Consider the following 17,047-nt stretch of genomic DNA (forward strand, 5'->3'; position numbering starts at 1 on the left):
GTAAGCTATTTTTTTTTTTGTTAAACACAAAAATTTGCTTACTTATCTTCTATATATATATAGAACGAAGTTTGTCGGGTAAGGCTTGTTTATTTGTAAAATAATTTTAATCAAGTTCCTCAAAAAAAAGTTTAACCAAAAAAATTTGCTTACTTATTTATTTATAAAATAATTTTAATCAAGTTCCTCAAACAGAAGTTCTATTCGCATAGCCGATTTATCATTTTTAAAATAAAGATCAATTCTAATATTTTTAAAATATTAAAAAAACTCTAAATGAGTCAAGGAATTAGGGATCAAGAAATTTAAAGAATAACTAGGGGAAATATACCCATTTTAATCACACTAAGCCGTTCGACCAATTCTCATCACTTTTGCCATTTTCCGCTATTAAATCAACATTTGCAGATGTATCAACAATGATGAGTCGCTTGCTCACTTTTGTTAGAGCTATTTATTACTTTGGAACAGTCAAAAACACTTTATTTAAGCTGTAATTCATGATCAAAGTGCTGATAGGCCGATAATAGAAATAGGCTGAGAAAGGGTATAGTTCCCCTATAAGAAAACTTTTCATTATTAATGTTGCCACACTTTTTCTGTGTATGTAGGTATTATATAACATTAAAATATTTTGCAGATTTTTTGAATAAAGGTGCACAACACGCAAAAAGTTTGTTTATAAAGCAAATTTGGATTTTAATTTTCATTTAATAAATTTGATCATGCTTCATTTTTTAAATATTGGTATGATGAGGAAATTTAACAAAGATTTTTTTAAGTTGGTGATATCTGAGTATTTATTTGCCAATCGACAAATCAAAAATATATGAATCTTTTTTGCAATAATAGTTTATATATTTGAACCTGATAAAAATAATTTAACATTCCAACGCCCAAGGCTCCAAAAAAGTTGGAACGGTAACTTCAACTCTCGGGCATAACTCAACCAATCAAGATGATTCTTCTTTCCAGTGATTTTTTTAGATGTCTAGATGATTCTAGAACTTTGCAGAACTTAATTTGATCAAATCTGTAATTTTTGCGATCAAAAACATCGTTCCAACTTTTTTATTCGCGTGTAAAAAAAAAATCGCTGAAAATTCCGCGGAGGCAGTCGTTTCGAAAAAAGGTGGAACGATGTTTTCGGTCGCAGAAATTACAGATTTCTTCAAATCAAGTTCTGCAAAATTTTAGGATCATCTAGACATTCTTACAAATCACTGGAAACAAGAATCGTTCCAATTGATTGAGTTATGCCCGAGAACCAGCGAGTTGAAGTTGCCGTTCCACCTTTTTTGGGAGGCTTGGGCGTCCGTGTAAGTTGGACATGCGTTGGGCGTTCCAGTGTTAATGAAAAAAATGTTTCTTTTTTCAACCTTTTTCAAACTTTAGTTCCGGCCCGCCACTGCTTCCGAAAAATCAAATCTGGCCTGCAGGGCCAAAAGGTTGGGCACCCCTGCAGTATACGTTCGGCTATACATGAATTTATATATTTTAAGCAAAATGTGTAATTTTTTACCGGGAACTGTTCATAGTTCCTATTAAAAAGAGTTAATATCAAACCATCCAAATTTTTCAACTTTCCAAAATACAACTATCTTGCTGTGTCTTTTAACACTGGAACGCCCAACGCATGTCCAACTTACACGGACGCCCAAGCCTCCCAAAAAAGGTGGAACGGTAACTTCAACTCGCTGGTCCTAGGGCATTACTCAACCAATCGGGACGATTTTTGATTCCAGTGATATGTAAGAATGTCCAGATGATCCTAAAATTTTGCAAAACTTGATTTGAACAAATCTGTGATTTCTGCGACCGAAAACATCATTCCACCTTTTTTAAAAAGACTGCCTCCGCGGAATTTTCTGCGATTTTTTTTAACACGCGAAAAAAAAGTTGGAACGATGTTTTTGATCGCAAAAATTACAGATTTGATCAAATTAAGTTCTGCAAAGTTCTAGAATCATCTAGACATCTTAACAAATCACTGGAAAGAAGAATCAGCTTGATTGGTTGAGTTAGGCCCGAGAACCAGTGAGTTGCAATGAAATTAAAATTATTTAAATTCAACAAAAAAAAGGTTATGTTTCAGATTTCAAAAATTCCATCTTCTGATTTATGGCACAAGAAGTGCTGCCAAAGTTAAAAAAATGATTTTAGAAAACAATATTAGAAACAATTAGAAACAAAAATGTAGAAAAAAGACAAATCCAAACATTATTCTGAGATGAAAAATCAAATATGAATTTATTTAATGTAAAATACTTGACGTTTTTGCCTATAGAAGTCATGACTATTCTTGGCTATCTCTGAAAATATTTGTTTTTTAAAAGATAAGAGCATTTCATCCAGACAGCAGAATAGTAGTTTATGCAACAAGTTGCAAAAAAAAGATTTTATCAGAACAAGTTGTACATTTATCCAACGAGGTTCACCGAGTTTAGCAAGGAGTTCCATGCAACTTATTTTGCAATTCCGAAAAAAACACCATTTGAGTGGAATTATGAGTCAAATGTTCATGTGTTTTATCAATCATCCGTTTAAATAAAAATATGTTGAAAAGTATTTGTTTTAAAGGCCTTTTCAATAGTTAATGTTGATCTGAAAATCATGATGACTGGCAACCATTGACAATCATCCCTAGTATTTTTTGATTCTAAATCACACCAACCGTTTGGCCGTTTGTCAGTTATGAATTGTTGACTGCTACATCTGTGCACCGTTTCGTGTTACTGACTGACGTCGACAGAGACAGTTTGTAGGGTCATTACTGCGTGAGTTATGGCTCGCCGTGGCTGGTGCCACACTGGTTTTAGGTAAATATTTGCGTGAAGACTGCACAAAAATATTTGAAATTGAGAAAAGTCATTTCAGAAAGTTGAAATGATCTATCCGAAAACCCACAACGACACACTCTTCACCATCGATTTACAAATGGATATTGAAACGACAAATTGCAACTAAACCACCGGAAATATTGCATGGTTGCACTTGACAGAAAGGTTGAGCAAGATTAATTCGTTTCCATTTTTCATCTGTAGAGTAGAGGAACTCCATTCTAACATGAGTTATTTTCCATTCGTTCAATCTCACTAATGAGACGACCCCGCTCAACGAATGCCAGTTTCTGAATTATTATTGCAAACAAAAAATCGACGCTATGTTGCAACACTGAAAACAAATTTTGAACAGCTCTTCACAAATGTAAACTTTGGGAATGGTACTCATAAAAATAAAGTTGAAAAGACCATCCGAGGTAATCATGGACGAAAAGTGGCCCACTTGAGCAATGCAGATTTTTCAGCAAGATTTTCCACTTCCCTTAAAACAAATTTTTTCCTTGTTCCTTATTTTCCCTTCATTAATCCCACCCAAGAGATCCTTTTTACGACGACTCAGCTCTCTCCCTCGAGAGGGCTTAAATTTTATCCCAGCTGCTGGAGAGCAGAACCGCTAGTTAATTTTCCGACCCACCTTGGTTTTCCTCGTCCTCGGTGATGGAAATTCCACCACCACCACCACCTGACGGAATCGTTAACATCATTATCGGTGATTTTTCTCCCCTTTCGCGCGAACGGTAATCACGGCGACCAGAACCGAACCAGAAAACGGTCAATCAATTAAGACCCCAGCTTGGGGAGCCATTTTTCCGACTCCCAGGGGACGACCGGGAATGGGACGGAGAACTTAATGAGTGTTGACTTATTTTTTTACGAAAACGAAAACATTATGTTGCTCGCGGGGGGAGTCAATGATCCGAGAAAATTTGGCTGGGAAAGGTGCGGGAGGAGGATTTGCCTAATTTCATAAGCGGCGTCGAATTTAATGCTTCTTTGAAGTTTATGAATTTTTATTACTTTTGCTGGCAGTAGAAATGAAAGGAAGAACAAAACTTATTTACATTCTTTAATTAAAACTTTTAGAAGATTGAAATAATAACTGCTTTTCTTTTAATTTATTCTATTATAAGAGACCATCCATAAACCACGTGGACACTTTAAGGGGGGCTTTGCGTTTGTCCATTTTTTGTATGGACAGTTATCCACAAGGTGGTGGGGATTTCCAAAAAAGTGTCAACGTGGTTTATGGATGGTCCCTAGTGAAATGTGACTAATAAATGTTAAAAAAAAATCAAACAATACAACTCACCCTACCACTAGAAAATCTAGACTAAATATACAAAATGAATATAAGATTTGCATTAAGTTTTCTTTAAAAAAAAGTATTCTGACAAAAAAATGGTACTCTTTTCGATAACTTTTTTTAAACAAAATTAATTTTAATTCAACAATCAAAAACATCAAGCTTTGATTCAAGAGTGCACAGCAACCAAGGAAGTAGTATGCAATTCGCTTGAATTTTACAAATCGACTTTTCATTGATTTATTTATTTCAATTCATTTTGTCCAAATTAACCATTTTTATTCATCCACTTTTTCATGCAAATTTAGTGCAAATTTTCTGATCGATGGTGTCTTCGACAAAATTGTAGGTTATTTAGTTTTACACTCTTAACAAAATACCATTTTTACATAACTTTTTATTACAAAAACTCGGTTTTGAATACATTACCCCTTCGAACTTCAGCGATTGTCCACGCTTTATACAAAAAAGATTAAACAGATTTTCTCTGTTGAAATATAAAAGATTTTTCGTCTTTTTGAAAAAAAAAATTATCAGATTTTTCAAATCACAATAAACATTTCATAATGGCTAAACAATGTGATTTAAACCATTTTGTAACGTGAGTCCTGATTTCAAAAATCTAACAATATTTTTTCAAGGAGTTGACAAAAATCCACGTAAGTTCACTATTCGTAAAAATGTCAAATAGACTATTTTGTTGATTAACTTAACCTTAAAAATGGTTTAAAATCAGTACAATTTTCAAAATTTTACAAAGGTGCTTTTTGATTTAGAATTTAATTTAACATAAAAAAATCTGTGCATTTTCAAAACTTTCCATACAAACACGAAGGAGGTAAAGTTTTTTAGAATTGATTTTTTCGATCAGAAACTCACTCCAAAAACCAAAATAAAAAATTGGATTATCAATATATATAATCACTTAAAATAACACTGTCAAAACTATTGTCATTTAATTTTATATCTTGTTTGTTAAACAATCATCGTAAAACAAAAGACTGAACATGTTTTTTTTATTTAAAAATAAAAAAAGCATCTTACACAATTAAACTTACATCAAAATGCTGTTCCCGATGGTTCTTCTTAAGAATTATCACTCGCGAGCTATTTTTCACTTTGCGCTCCAAAATCCAGTGCAGAAAAACCAGCGCAAGAGAAAAAAAAATTAACACTTAACATGCATTTGCTTTCACACGAGTGCCAAGTATTTTCTTATTTTTTATTCTCAACTTCTCCTCCCGACAAGTCACCGATGCCAGCGCAGCTTTTTCCAACAAATGTCCGCCAATTTGTCACCACTACTCAACGTCACCAAATGCTACTATCATCCACTTTCCATACACCATCAAAAACACTACTTTTTCTGAATTAATTTCCCTTCGAGGAGTGGAAAGTGGAGACTTTTCCGACACTTACACATAAACACATTAATTAAGTACTTTTTGAGAAAAGTGCACTCTTTATGCTTCGTTCGGCTTGTGGTTGTGGATTAGCTTTCTCAACGTCACCAACCACCACGTGTCACTGCCAGAAGACAACGCAGCCTGCAGGCATCAGACACTCCCACGTGGCGTCCCGCTGTGCCCACCACCGAAAAATTGGATGCAAGCTTAGGCTGGTCCGGAATTTGGGTATCCAATTTCACCAACTTACACATAATTTATTTTTATCACACTCTCCAGCTCTGCACTTTTGGGCCCTGGGATTAACCTTTTGCGAGCACTAATTTCGACTGCAGAACGAAAGCTGCTGCAACCTGCTACCATCCATCCTGGAATGGTTTTTTGAGTGTGTGGGCGAAAGCTCAAAAGGACGACCGAAAAGGGAAATCGACGAAAAACTCTTTCCTAATTTATTGCAGATGACTCCACGGGTAAACTGTCTTTTCGATCTAAAAAAAATAAAATTCACACGAATTAAGCTTCCACAACACACACCTAAAGGAAGCGCGCGACCAAAATCCACACAAAACAACGCGAAGGATTTGCATCCGTCACCGGCGACAGTCAACGTGCGACTAAAGTCCACAACACTCCAGCTGGCACACAAAAGGACCACATGCTTTCGCAAAACTGTCCCCGCCACCAGCAGCAGCATCAGCGGCAGCATATTTTGGCCTCCCTTTCTTCACGAGAAGACCACCGATCCCGACGAAAAGCGTAGCATCAACAAACGGACCATGTGCTTTTGCGGTGCACAAGAGAAAGAGAGTGAGCGGAGAGAGAATTTTCCGGAGAGAGGCGGTTGCGAGGAAAAGCAGGAAAATGTTTTCCCGCGCTTTTTGAAAACTCTCAATGCGAGAAGGAAGCTTCTCGCAAGAGAGAGAGTGCGATGAAAAATCAGCTGTTTTTTGTTGTTGCGATGTTTTTGACGGGATGAGTTTTAAGGACACTGAAAACCATAAAAGAAAACATAAAAATACTAAATTTTGGAATATAATAAGAAAACATTTGGTAAAAACTATGGAAAAAGAAAACAATATGAAGTAAAATTAATTATTGTTGAAAGATTTCCGTGCTATAATTGTGAGAGAGCATCAGAGAGATTATTAGCTGATGGGAAATGATTTCATCACATACGCGTAAATCAAAACCAAAAAAACTGTGACTGTTCATGTTTGTTTCTGATATAATTGTGCCTGTTTTGCAATCTAAACATTTTACCTGAAGCAGTAACGGTCCGGAACTAAGAATTGATAAATGTAAAAAATACCTTTCTTTAGTAAGAAAAGCAAAAAGGAAAAAAATCATTCAATTACTTTAATTATTTGGGTAATTCTCCGCCAACTCACACAGCAGTTGCCCCGACTCCTCTTCGATTTGCGTGAAACTTTGTCCTAAGGGGTAACTTTTGTCCCTGATCACGAATCCGAGGTCCGTTTTTTGATATCTCGTGACGGAGGGGTGGTACGACCCCTTCCATTTTTGAACATTCGAAAAAAGAGGTGATTTTCAATCATTTGCAGCTTGAAACAGTGATGAGATAGAAATTTGGTGTCAAAGGGACTTTTATGTAAAATTGTACGCCCGATTTGATGGCGTACTCAGAATTCCGCAAAAACGTATACGCAGAAAAAAGTTTTGTAGAATCAGCCTGTACGAGGTTTGAATCAACAAAATTTTTGTTGAATATAATCAACGCCGATTTTGCGTTGAAACAAACCTTGATTTTTTCGATACAACAAAAGTCTTTTGTTGTTTTGAAAAAGCTGCTTTGACGTTTAGCGTTGATTCAACAAAAAATATGATTTTCAAATCAACAAAATGTTTTGTTGATTCAAATATGCTTTATTTTTCTGCGTGTATATTTCATCGAAAAAAAACACTTAATTTTTTTTTTAATTTTCCCATTTTCCGTTACTTGATTGTAAAAATTGTTGGAACATGTCATTTTATGGGAAATTTAATGTTCTTTTCGAATCTATATTGACCCAAAAGGGTAATTTTTTAATTTAGAACAAAATTTTTCATTTTCAAATTTCGTGTTTTTTCTAACTTTGCAGGGTTATTTTTAAGAGTGTAACAATGCTCTCTTTGCTTATAAACATCACGAGTTATCACGATTTTACGAAAAAAAAAGTTTTGAAAAAGTTAGTCGTCATCGATCATGGCCGTTCATGGTCACCCGCGACAGGACGACGAAACAAAGAGAAACGCAAAAAGTAACTTTTTCAAAACTTTTTTTCGTAAAATCGCGATAACTCGTGATGTTTATCAGCAAACCCCTTATGTCTATATATCAATTTTTTGTAATTGTCTGCTCTACAACTTTGTAGAACATTATTACACTCTAAAAAATAACCCTGCAAAGTTAGAAAAAACACGAAATTTTAAAATGAAAAATTTTGTTCTAAATTAAAAAATTACCCTTCTGGGTCAATGTAGATTCGAAAAGTACATTAAATTTCCCATAAAATGACATGTTCCAAAAATTTTTACAGTCGAGTAACGGAAAATGGGAGAATTTTTAAAACGTTTTTAGTGTTTTTTTCGATGAAAAATACGTTTTTTCGGAATTCTGAGAACGCCATCAAATCGGGCGTCTAATTTTACATAAAAGTCCCTTTGACACCAAATTTCTAACTCATCACTGTTTCAGGCTGCAAATTATTGAAAAACACCTCTTTTTTCACATGTTCAAAAATGGAAGGGGTCGTACCACCTCTCCGTCACGAGATATCAAAAAACGGACCTCGGATTCGTGATCAGGGACAAAAGTTACCCCTTAGGACAAAGTTTCACGAAAATCGAAGAGGGATCGGGGCAACTTTTCCCGATTTTGTGTGAGTTGGTAGAGAATTACCCATTTCCTTTTAAAGTAAACAAAAAAAATGAACCAGTGTTGCAAATAAATCTATATATATAAAAAATTTCGACGGTTTTGTTCGAACGCGAATCAGTTCAATATGGAGCGTCGGATCGAGGTGCTTTTCGTTGCATTGGGTTCGTATAAGCTCAAGGAAGGTTCTTACGCTAAATAATTGACATTTTGGCCACTCTGGGACCGATTCCGGAGCATCTGCAGATGGTATGGAGAAAGTTACGTAAAATCATATTTTGATCACAGGAGGCTGAACAAGCAAAAAATCAAAAAAAAACGTCAACAAACGAAAAAAACGCAGGACGAAGTTTGTCTGGTAAGGCTTGATATATATCTTGATTTGAAGAAAGAAAAAAAGATGATTTTCAAAAATATTATTATTTGACTTATTTTTATTTTGTTAAAAATTGTATTGTTCTTGTCGATTGTAATTAAATATTCCCAAATAGGCAAACTTTTGCACTCAATTTATTTGATTATCAAATTATTTTGTAGACAGTATTTTAGGGAATGAGCATGAGCTTGAATGGTGCAACAAACTCTAGTTAATGAGCACCCTTAAATAAAAAAAAACATTCAAACATCGTTGGTCGTTCAAGTTTTTCAAACTTTTATTTTTCACAATGCAAAGTTTTTTAAATTTAATTCAAATATTTTTACAAAAAATAGTTACAATCCGTTATTCTTCAATTTTTTTGTTTCATTAAAGTTAATGAAAAAATATGAGATATTTGTTAATATTTTAAAAATATTTGCATCGATCGATATTTTCAGTTTGTTTAATTTGTTTTTTAAAGCTAATTTTTATACAAAACATTCGTTTATTGCTTAGGCCGCTGCAAATATTTAAAAAAGTGTTTGTCCCTCGGCTCTGGCCGAGGTCAAGGGGGGGGCAAAAAAATAAAAAAATATGAAAATTTAAATAACAAGCCATAGTCTTCACATTTAAACGAAAAAAAGTGTTTTAAAATGCATTTTACACTAGTTCAGTTGTTTTGCAATCATTAGTTTTCAAAAAATCTAAGATCTGACAAAAACAAAAATTGCAATGAAAAAAAAAATTGCATCGAAAATTTTCAAAAAATCTTAAGATTTTTTAATAACCCCAAACATGCTAAAAATGATTTTAAACGCAGGAGAATGTATTTTAATTTGATTTCAGCTGGTTGCACTTGAATTTTTATTGAAATTTTGAAGTTTATTGTAAAAATATTTTTTTTGCCCCCTGATTTTTCGGGCCAATTTTGAAGGGGGGGGGGGTGACAAAAACTTTTAAAAATATTTGTACCAGCCTTAGGTAAAACAAATAATTCAATAAAGTTCCTCTAAAAAGAAACACTTCACTTCAAGAAATACAAAGAAGTTACACAGTAAAAACTGTAAGCTGTAAAAATTGTAAAACTTTTCGGTAAATAATATATATATTTTTTACCAGATGTATAATTTTGGTTTTTTTCAGTTTAATAATTAATTCTGAAGAAATCAATTCAGAAATAACAACAATCGAATTCAAACATAACAGCCAAACTTCTTTAAAATGAGTGCTGGACCAACTATCTAAAATTTGAATTTCCCGAAATTTCTAAAATTCAAACAAAGCTTGAATAAAAATAAAAATAATTATTGATGTTGAAATTAGAGGCCCTCCACATCTTAATTATACAAGTTTGTTGAAATGGTTTTGAATTATTGATATGAATTCTATTTCTATCAATAATTTGATTATTTTTTTTTTGAAAAAAATGGCTACTTGATTCTAAGGCCGATTTTTAATGGGGGACTGGGGAGTCATTGACTATCAGAAATATTTGCTGCAGCCTAATTGCACTTTAAATACTAAGTGCGTGAACAAGCCACTACTGCGTCTTTTATTGCAGAGTTTACTGATTTTGCCCGTAACATTCAGTCCAGTAATGGAAGGCAAAATGTTATACTTGATTCTTTCGTAGTACACCTTGTTTATGATTAACTACATGTTTCGAGTTTTTATGAATTGGTGATATGCATTGATTGTGGTTGGTATATTTTACAACAAAATTATACTTTATTGAGTTCTCTTATTAGAGAGCACTTGTACAAGCAGGCACTTCGAGACCTGCCCAATAGAAAACCTATCTTAATAAAATAGATAATAAATCGATCTTAGTACTCTTCAGGTGTCCCATTCACGGTCTTCCTCCTACTCTGCCTCAGTATTCACCCTCGATGCAGAATTTGTACGTGCACGCTGCAAACTTTCCGGTATTGTCACACCGACACTGGTTGCACTGGTACTTGAAGCGGGAGTTTGGCTTGCACTCGAATCCCTCCGTTCCTGGAGCAAGCTTCGACTGGGGCAGCTCGTCAACATCTCGTTTCTCCTTCGTGAAGCAGAACATCTGCGTACAGGCCGCGATTCCGTTCTCTCCGCAGTAGCAGTTGTTGCATCCGTCCGAGTGCTTGAACGACGTTCCCGGCTTGCAGTCCACCTTGGGAACCGCCTGTCCGATGGCCACCTGTCGCTTCGTCTTCGTCGGGAAGCAGAATTTCTGCGTACACGCGGCGATTCCGTTTTCCGTGCAGAAGCAATTGTTACAACCGTCAGCACTCTTGAATGAAGTTCCAGGTTCGCACTGCTTTTCCGGCTGAGGAGCATCCCGTTTCGTCTTCTGTGGCTTCAGGCAAAGCTTTTCCGTACAAGCTGCACGTCCGTCAGCGGTACAGAAGCAATCATTGCATCCTTCGGCATCCTTGAATGTGCTTCCCGGAACGCACTGCTGCTGGACATCCCGTTTAACCTTGGGCACGCAGAACTTCCTGGTACAAGCGATGACACCATTTTCACCACAGAAGCAAGTGTTGCAATCATCCGAGCTCCTGAATGACGTTCCCTTCACGCACTGGGTACCGGCTGGAGCCTCTCGCTTTACCTTGTTATTGAAACAGAACTTCATGGTACAAGCTGCGATTCCGGTTTCCGTACAGAAACAATCGTTACATCCGTCGGCACTCTTGAACGAACTTCCCGGTTCACACTGCTTGGCCAGCTTGGGAGCTTCCCGCTTGACCTTGGCAACATCGTTGAAGCAGAACTTCATCGTGCAGGCAGCGATTCCGGTTTCGGTGCAGAAGCAATCGTTACATCCATCCGAGCTCTTGAACGACGTTCCCGGCGTGCACTGCAGCGGGTTTTGTCGGGAAGCGTGTCGTTTTTCCCTCGGTGGGCAAGCCTTCCGGGTGCAGAACCAGCCGATCCCGTTGGCGGCGCACTTGCAGCGGTTGCAGTCCTGAAATTGAGGTGAGAAAGCATTTTTGAGAAAATCTGTTAAAATCAATTATCCTTCAACATTTTTTTCATTCTCATAGATTGATATTAAATGACAAACTGCAGTCACTAAAAGCTTCTCAACCTACCTCCTGCTTAGTCTCGTTGGGGGTGCAAACCTGCCCGTTGGTGTGCACCTGCTCCTCATCTCCCTTCGTGGCCACCGAGGCATCATCCACAGCAATCGTTGGCAACTGAGCCACAGCCGGTGCCGGGTCGTCACTCTGGAACGAGTCCGGCACGCAGAACTTTCTCGTGCATGACATCAGCTTGCCATCGGACGAGCAGCGACATTTGTTGCACTCCACCATGAAGTTGCTTCCCGGTTCACACACTTGGCCTTCGTCCAATGCCAGCGCTAAAATTTGAAACGAAATATATTATGATTATTTTTTTGTGCTGTTATTTTTACTCCACGAGCATAACTTCTTATCAGCGAGCATAGTAAAAAAAAGAAGAGGAGTGGAAAAAAAATCCATGGTCATGCCAAGCTGAAAAAAGCCGTGAAGTCATCTCCCGATTATGGGCCCGATTTGTTTACAGTCGTCATCGCTGCAATTACCCTGGAGGAGAAGCACATGCTGTATGGTTCAGCTCAGCAGTAAAGCCACATGCTGACACCGCCAGCGATAAGCGGGTGATAAAGGTTCTCGAGTAAACTCGTGCGTTACAGAGCCTGAGATGACCCAGATGAACAGCATCACCAGCAGCACTTCAAACGCTGTCTACCACATCCGTCCATTTCGGATCGAATTGCCGGCTCAAAGAGTGTGTGAGAGTGTTCGGAGAAGAAGAAAAAACGGAAAAAGTCACAATCAGCAACCGATTGCAAGAAGGAGAGAGCGAAGCCATAATTGAATGCTGAACTTGACCTTTCACCAACAGCAGTCTGTCGACGTTGAACAACTGGAGGAAGAATCGCGTTCCCAAGTCCTAACGGCAATTTGCGCGTTAGCTTGCGGATTTGGCTGGGCGTTACAGTTTAAGTTTCAACTTTGGTCAAGGGCGCCGAATTACAATTAGCTTATTCAGTACGGAAGTAAAGCTTAAATTTTGACATAGACGAGGCTACCTTGAACTTGGCTAACGTGGACAAATCAAATTTTATTGTTTGTTTGGAATTAATGCTAATGATATTGCTCAAAATACGTCAACAATTTTGTAAATATAATCCAGACTCGATTATCCGAAGCCTCGATTATTCAAAGTTTCGATTATCCGAATATTTGTTTGGGACTTCGGATAATCGATTCATTAACATAACAATTTGTTTTGCGTTTTTTTTTTCTTACATTTAAGTCAAATATATTTAAAATTTAAAAAAATTAAATGTTCAGAGATTTACATCACACTCCAAGACAGAGACTGATTTCTAATGAAAAATTTTAATTTAATTTAATTTAATTTTAATTAGTTTCATTCATGAATTATCCCCTTTTTAATAAGAAAAGGCATTTAAAGAATTTCCAAACCATTTAAATTAAACATGGATTGGTTGAAGTAAAACAGTTTGAGAAATAACAGTTATCACGTATAACACATTTTACAATACTTTTTTCATGAAAATTGTCTTCAGATGTATGTTTTTCAAAAGAATATTTAAATATTAATGCAAACTTGTAAAAAAAATCGATCTAAGGATTTGTTGACAACACATCAGTGACGAATGACCATATTTCGATTAAAATCTCCAACAAAACACAAACAAGGCATCCAAAAAAAGTGTCATTATTTGCAAACTGGTTTTATAATAAAGTGATTCTGTAACTGTTCTAACCAAAATCAATCAAAAATATCAAAAAGTTGTGCAACACATGACGAAAACAGTTTTCTTCTCATTATCTTAATACAAACTTGTGTGTCTTTACAAATTATTTAAAGTTTTAATTTTACGTCAGAAAGTGTTAAATTTGTATCATTCTATGCGTAGTCCAACATTTTAATCAAAATATAATGTTCAAATTATATGACAAACAAGTAAATTTTAATCATCAAATTAAGGGTACGCAGCAACCAAGGAAGTTGTTGTCTTCTAAATTAAACATTGTTGAGCTTACGGACCCAATCCTTAAAAAAAATTATTATAAAAATTTACCAATTTCGTTGTAAATTTGTATGGAAATAATAGCTTAGGGGATGAATAAAAAATTGTATCGATAGCTCCCGTAGATTTGAAGATAATAATATATCTGTAATAAAAATCTGAAGGCAAAAGTTGTGGTCGATTTGCACCGTTAAATCCAAATTAAAAATAATCAAATTTCTCACTTTTTATGCTGTGCATTATGCATTAAAAATATTTATTGAATTAAAAAGTTATGCTGTAGGAACAATCAAAAATATCCAGTGCATTGTCCTAAAAATCTGTAAGAAATCCAGTTTTTTTCGCAAAAAAATTAACACGTAGTCTTATATGTGGTACAAACTCGCCTTGAAATTTCCTCAGTTTGCTGTTTTTGCATATGGGACAATTATGAGAACATGCGCAGTTGTTAAGCTCACTCAAATAATAATAAATATAAAACAAATATAATTTGTAAACTCCATTACAACCTTTACACAAATCTGCTTCCAACACATATTGACATTTGTATTGAATCCAAACACAACATAAATTTTCATTCCAAATTACAATAAAAAACACAACAGGTAAGATTTATGCAATTTCGTGCAAACTCATCACCACACCACAACACACTTTTCCGTACCTCCAGCGACGAGCACCGCCGCAATTAGTAGTAATGACCTCATCGCGAGCTTCACCACCTTCCGTATTCGAGATTCAAATCTTCCCGGCTAATGTTAACTATTCCTCTGGATCTCCTCCCGGCAACTCTCCAGGCCACACAATTCCGGACGTTGGCACTTTGCACACTATCTCGTCAATACACCTTACGACGATTTCTTCCCCGTTTAATTCTTAATTGATCGTTCAATTATTGGCTGTCGACCTGCTTAGGAACACCGATCACCGGCACTGAACTGTCTCCTCCGAAAAACTGTCTTTCGATCCTCACTTTCGCACTCGAGCTGCTCGACTGGTTCGCCGATCGGTCAGCTTCATTCATTTAAATACTTTATCAGCTCGTGTTCGAACCCGGGCCCCGACGACGACGCCAACGAATGGCGACCACAGAACCAGCCGGCGATAATTGTGGAACGAGCGGTTGTATTCCTGCGAAGTAAGTATTCTTTTAACCCTCTGTTGGTATTTTTTTGTGAAATTTGAATGTACGAATTTTCACACAAGATCATTATACATTTCTTCATTATTGAATATTTGTTGTTTTTTTGTTTTAACTTTGCTTTAATATTTAATTTAATTTACAAATATTTAAGGGGTTACATACATGTAGAAAATCACAAAATTTCATATTACAGAAAATCCACTAAATTCACTAAAAAGATGATTTTCAATCACTCCTGAAAGTTTCATGCATTTATTTCGTGACTGTACTGAGTAAGAAACGACTTAAGTTTACAATTTTGCCATGCGCAAAGCGAACTGTCAAACTTTGTGAAGGTTTTTTCTCTAAACACCGAGTTGATTTTCGGGTGCCACGATATCTCGAGATGGGATGGACCAGAAGGCTGAAATTTGGGATGGAGATTCCCACAACGGAGCCCGATTTTAAAATTTTGCTTTTTTGAAATACAAAAATCAAAAAATCTCGTTTTTTTAAATAAAAAAACATAAAAATATTTGTATCTTTTTTTAAATTAAGTTTTTGAAAATCGGCCTTCGTCATACACACAGGACCAGTTTAACGAGTCTTCACCAAAATTTTGAGCCGATTTGGTCAAATGTTGAGATATCGTGGCACCCGTTTTTTGAAACTGCTTACTTCAAATACCTACATCTCGGCAATGGTACATCCAAATGTCTTCATATTTATTTAGTTAATAGATGAAAATATATATTTCAATATCCAGAAAAAAGATTTGAAAAAAAAAAAATGTGTCCTCATACCAACCTCTGCCATTTTTTTACGATTTATATGTACCTACATTTAAACCTCTTTTTACGCAGTGCGTTACGTTTTTCTAATTTTAGGATTTCTCTGGAACGACGCAACATTTTCGCAATGTTTTAAAGCAATTTGTAGATTTTGTTTAGATCTACAAAACGCTTATTGAAGTTTGCAGAAATGTTGTATGGTTGTAGAGAAATCGATGAAATAAAAAGCGTAACGCCACCGCGTAAAAAGAGGTTTGTCTGTATGTAACTCCTTAAGTTCAATTTCTCGTAAATGTTATTTGTATTTTTTTAAATAATTACTAGTAGGTAATTTCTTACATTTAGCAACATTTAAAACATATCATAAACTAAAGCATAACGTCGATTGTTTGCTGTCTTGTGACAACGAATATTGAGTAATTTTCGAGAAAATCGTTTTTTTAAGCTAAATTTTAAAACTTAAATTTCGATTGCCAATTCGACTATGCATTTTAAAATGAACTATACATGTTTTGTTACCATGTTTCTGAATTTGCTTATCGTTCCTATACTAGAATTTGCTTTATCCAGATGGATTTTTTATCCCCATATAAGGCAGGCTCAAATTTTATTTAAAGTGTTTGTCCTTCAACTCTGGTCTAAGTCGAGGGAGGGCAAAAATACTAAATTTCAAATTTCAAGCCCGATTTTCAAATAATTAAAGCAATAAATATCACAAAATGCGAAATTATAAAAAATATTTAAAAGAATTTATTTGATTCAAACACATAACCAAGCATTACGCAAAGTGTTCTGCATATTTTATAATCGATTTTACATGTTTTTACACTGAGATGTAAATTTTAGTCAATAATTAGTTTTTATGACCCCTGATTTTTCAAAGAAATTTTGAAGGGGAGCGGAGGGTACAAACCTGAAATAATGTTTGCAATGGCCTAAATTTTTTTTTAAATATTAAAATACGTAATTAATTTTTTTGTGATACATAAATGAATTAAAAAAAACGCTGAGATTTTTGTGTGTACTGAACAGTCCTTATAATAATCAACAACTTTCTCAAATACATGAAATCGTTCAGATTTTTTTCCTTTTTCTTGCAATGGCAAATGTAATGGACCAAATGTTCATTGGCTAAGGGTTAATCGGTTAAACAATAATTTGACTGAATTCAGATTCCGCCCTTTCAATAGTTGTGTATAGTTGAGGGTTTACCTTAGCTGAATATATTTTTTTCATAGAATCTTGTCAACCCATTTTTTGTAACGAATTGTTTTGCTAAAATTTAAAACAAATGTGTAGAGAATTGTTAACCACCT

The 17,047-nt window shown here is 35.3% G+C and overlaps 1 protein-coding gene across 1 annotated transcript; it reads right to left on the bottom strand.

Annotated features, from left to right (window-relative positions):
- Window positions 1-10,491: 10,491 nt before the first annotated feature.
- Window positions 10,492-14,816, bottom strand: LOC120416687 (kielin/chordin-like protein). Its single transcript, XM_039578505.2, has 3 exons — window positions 14,482-14,816; window positions 11,863-12,131; window positions 10,492-11,735 (listed from the first exon to the last, which is right to left on the bottom strand). The coding sequence occupies exons 1-3, from the start codon at window positions 14,522-14,524 to the stop codon at window positions 10,659-10,661; spliced, it is 1,389 nt and encodes a 462-aa protein (XP_039434439.1). The 5' UTR covers window positions 14,525-14,816; the 3' UTR covers window positions 10,492-10,658.
- Between the last annotated feature and the right edge of the window lie 2,231 nt (window positions 14,817-17,047).

Source organism: Culex pipiens, chromosome 2 (assembly GCF_016801865.2).
Source record: "Culex pipiens pallens isolate TS chromosome 2, TS_CPP_V2, whole genome shotgun sequence".
NCBI lineage: Eukaryota > Metazoa > Arthropoda > Insecta > Diptera > Culicidae > Culex > Culex pipiens.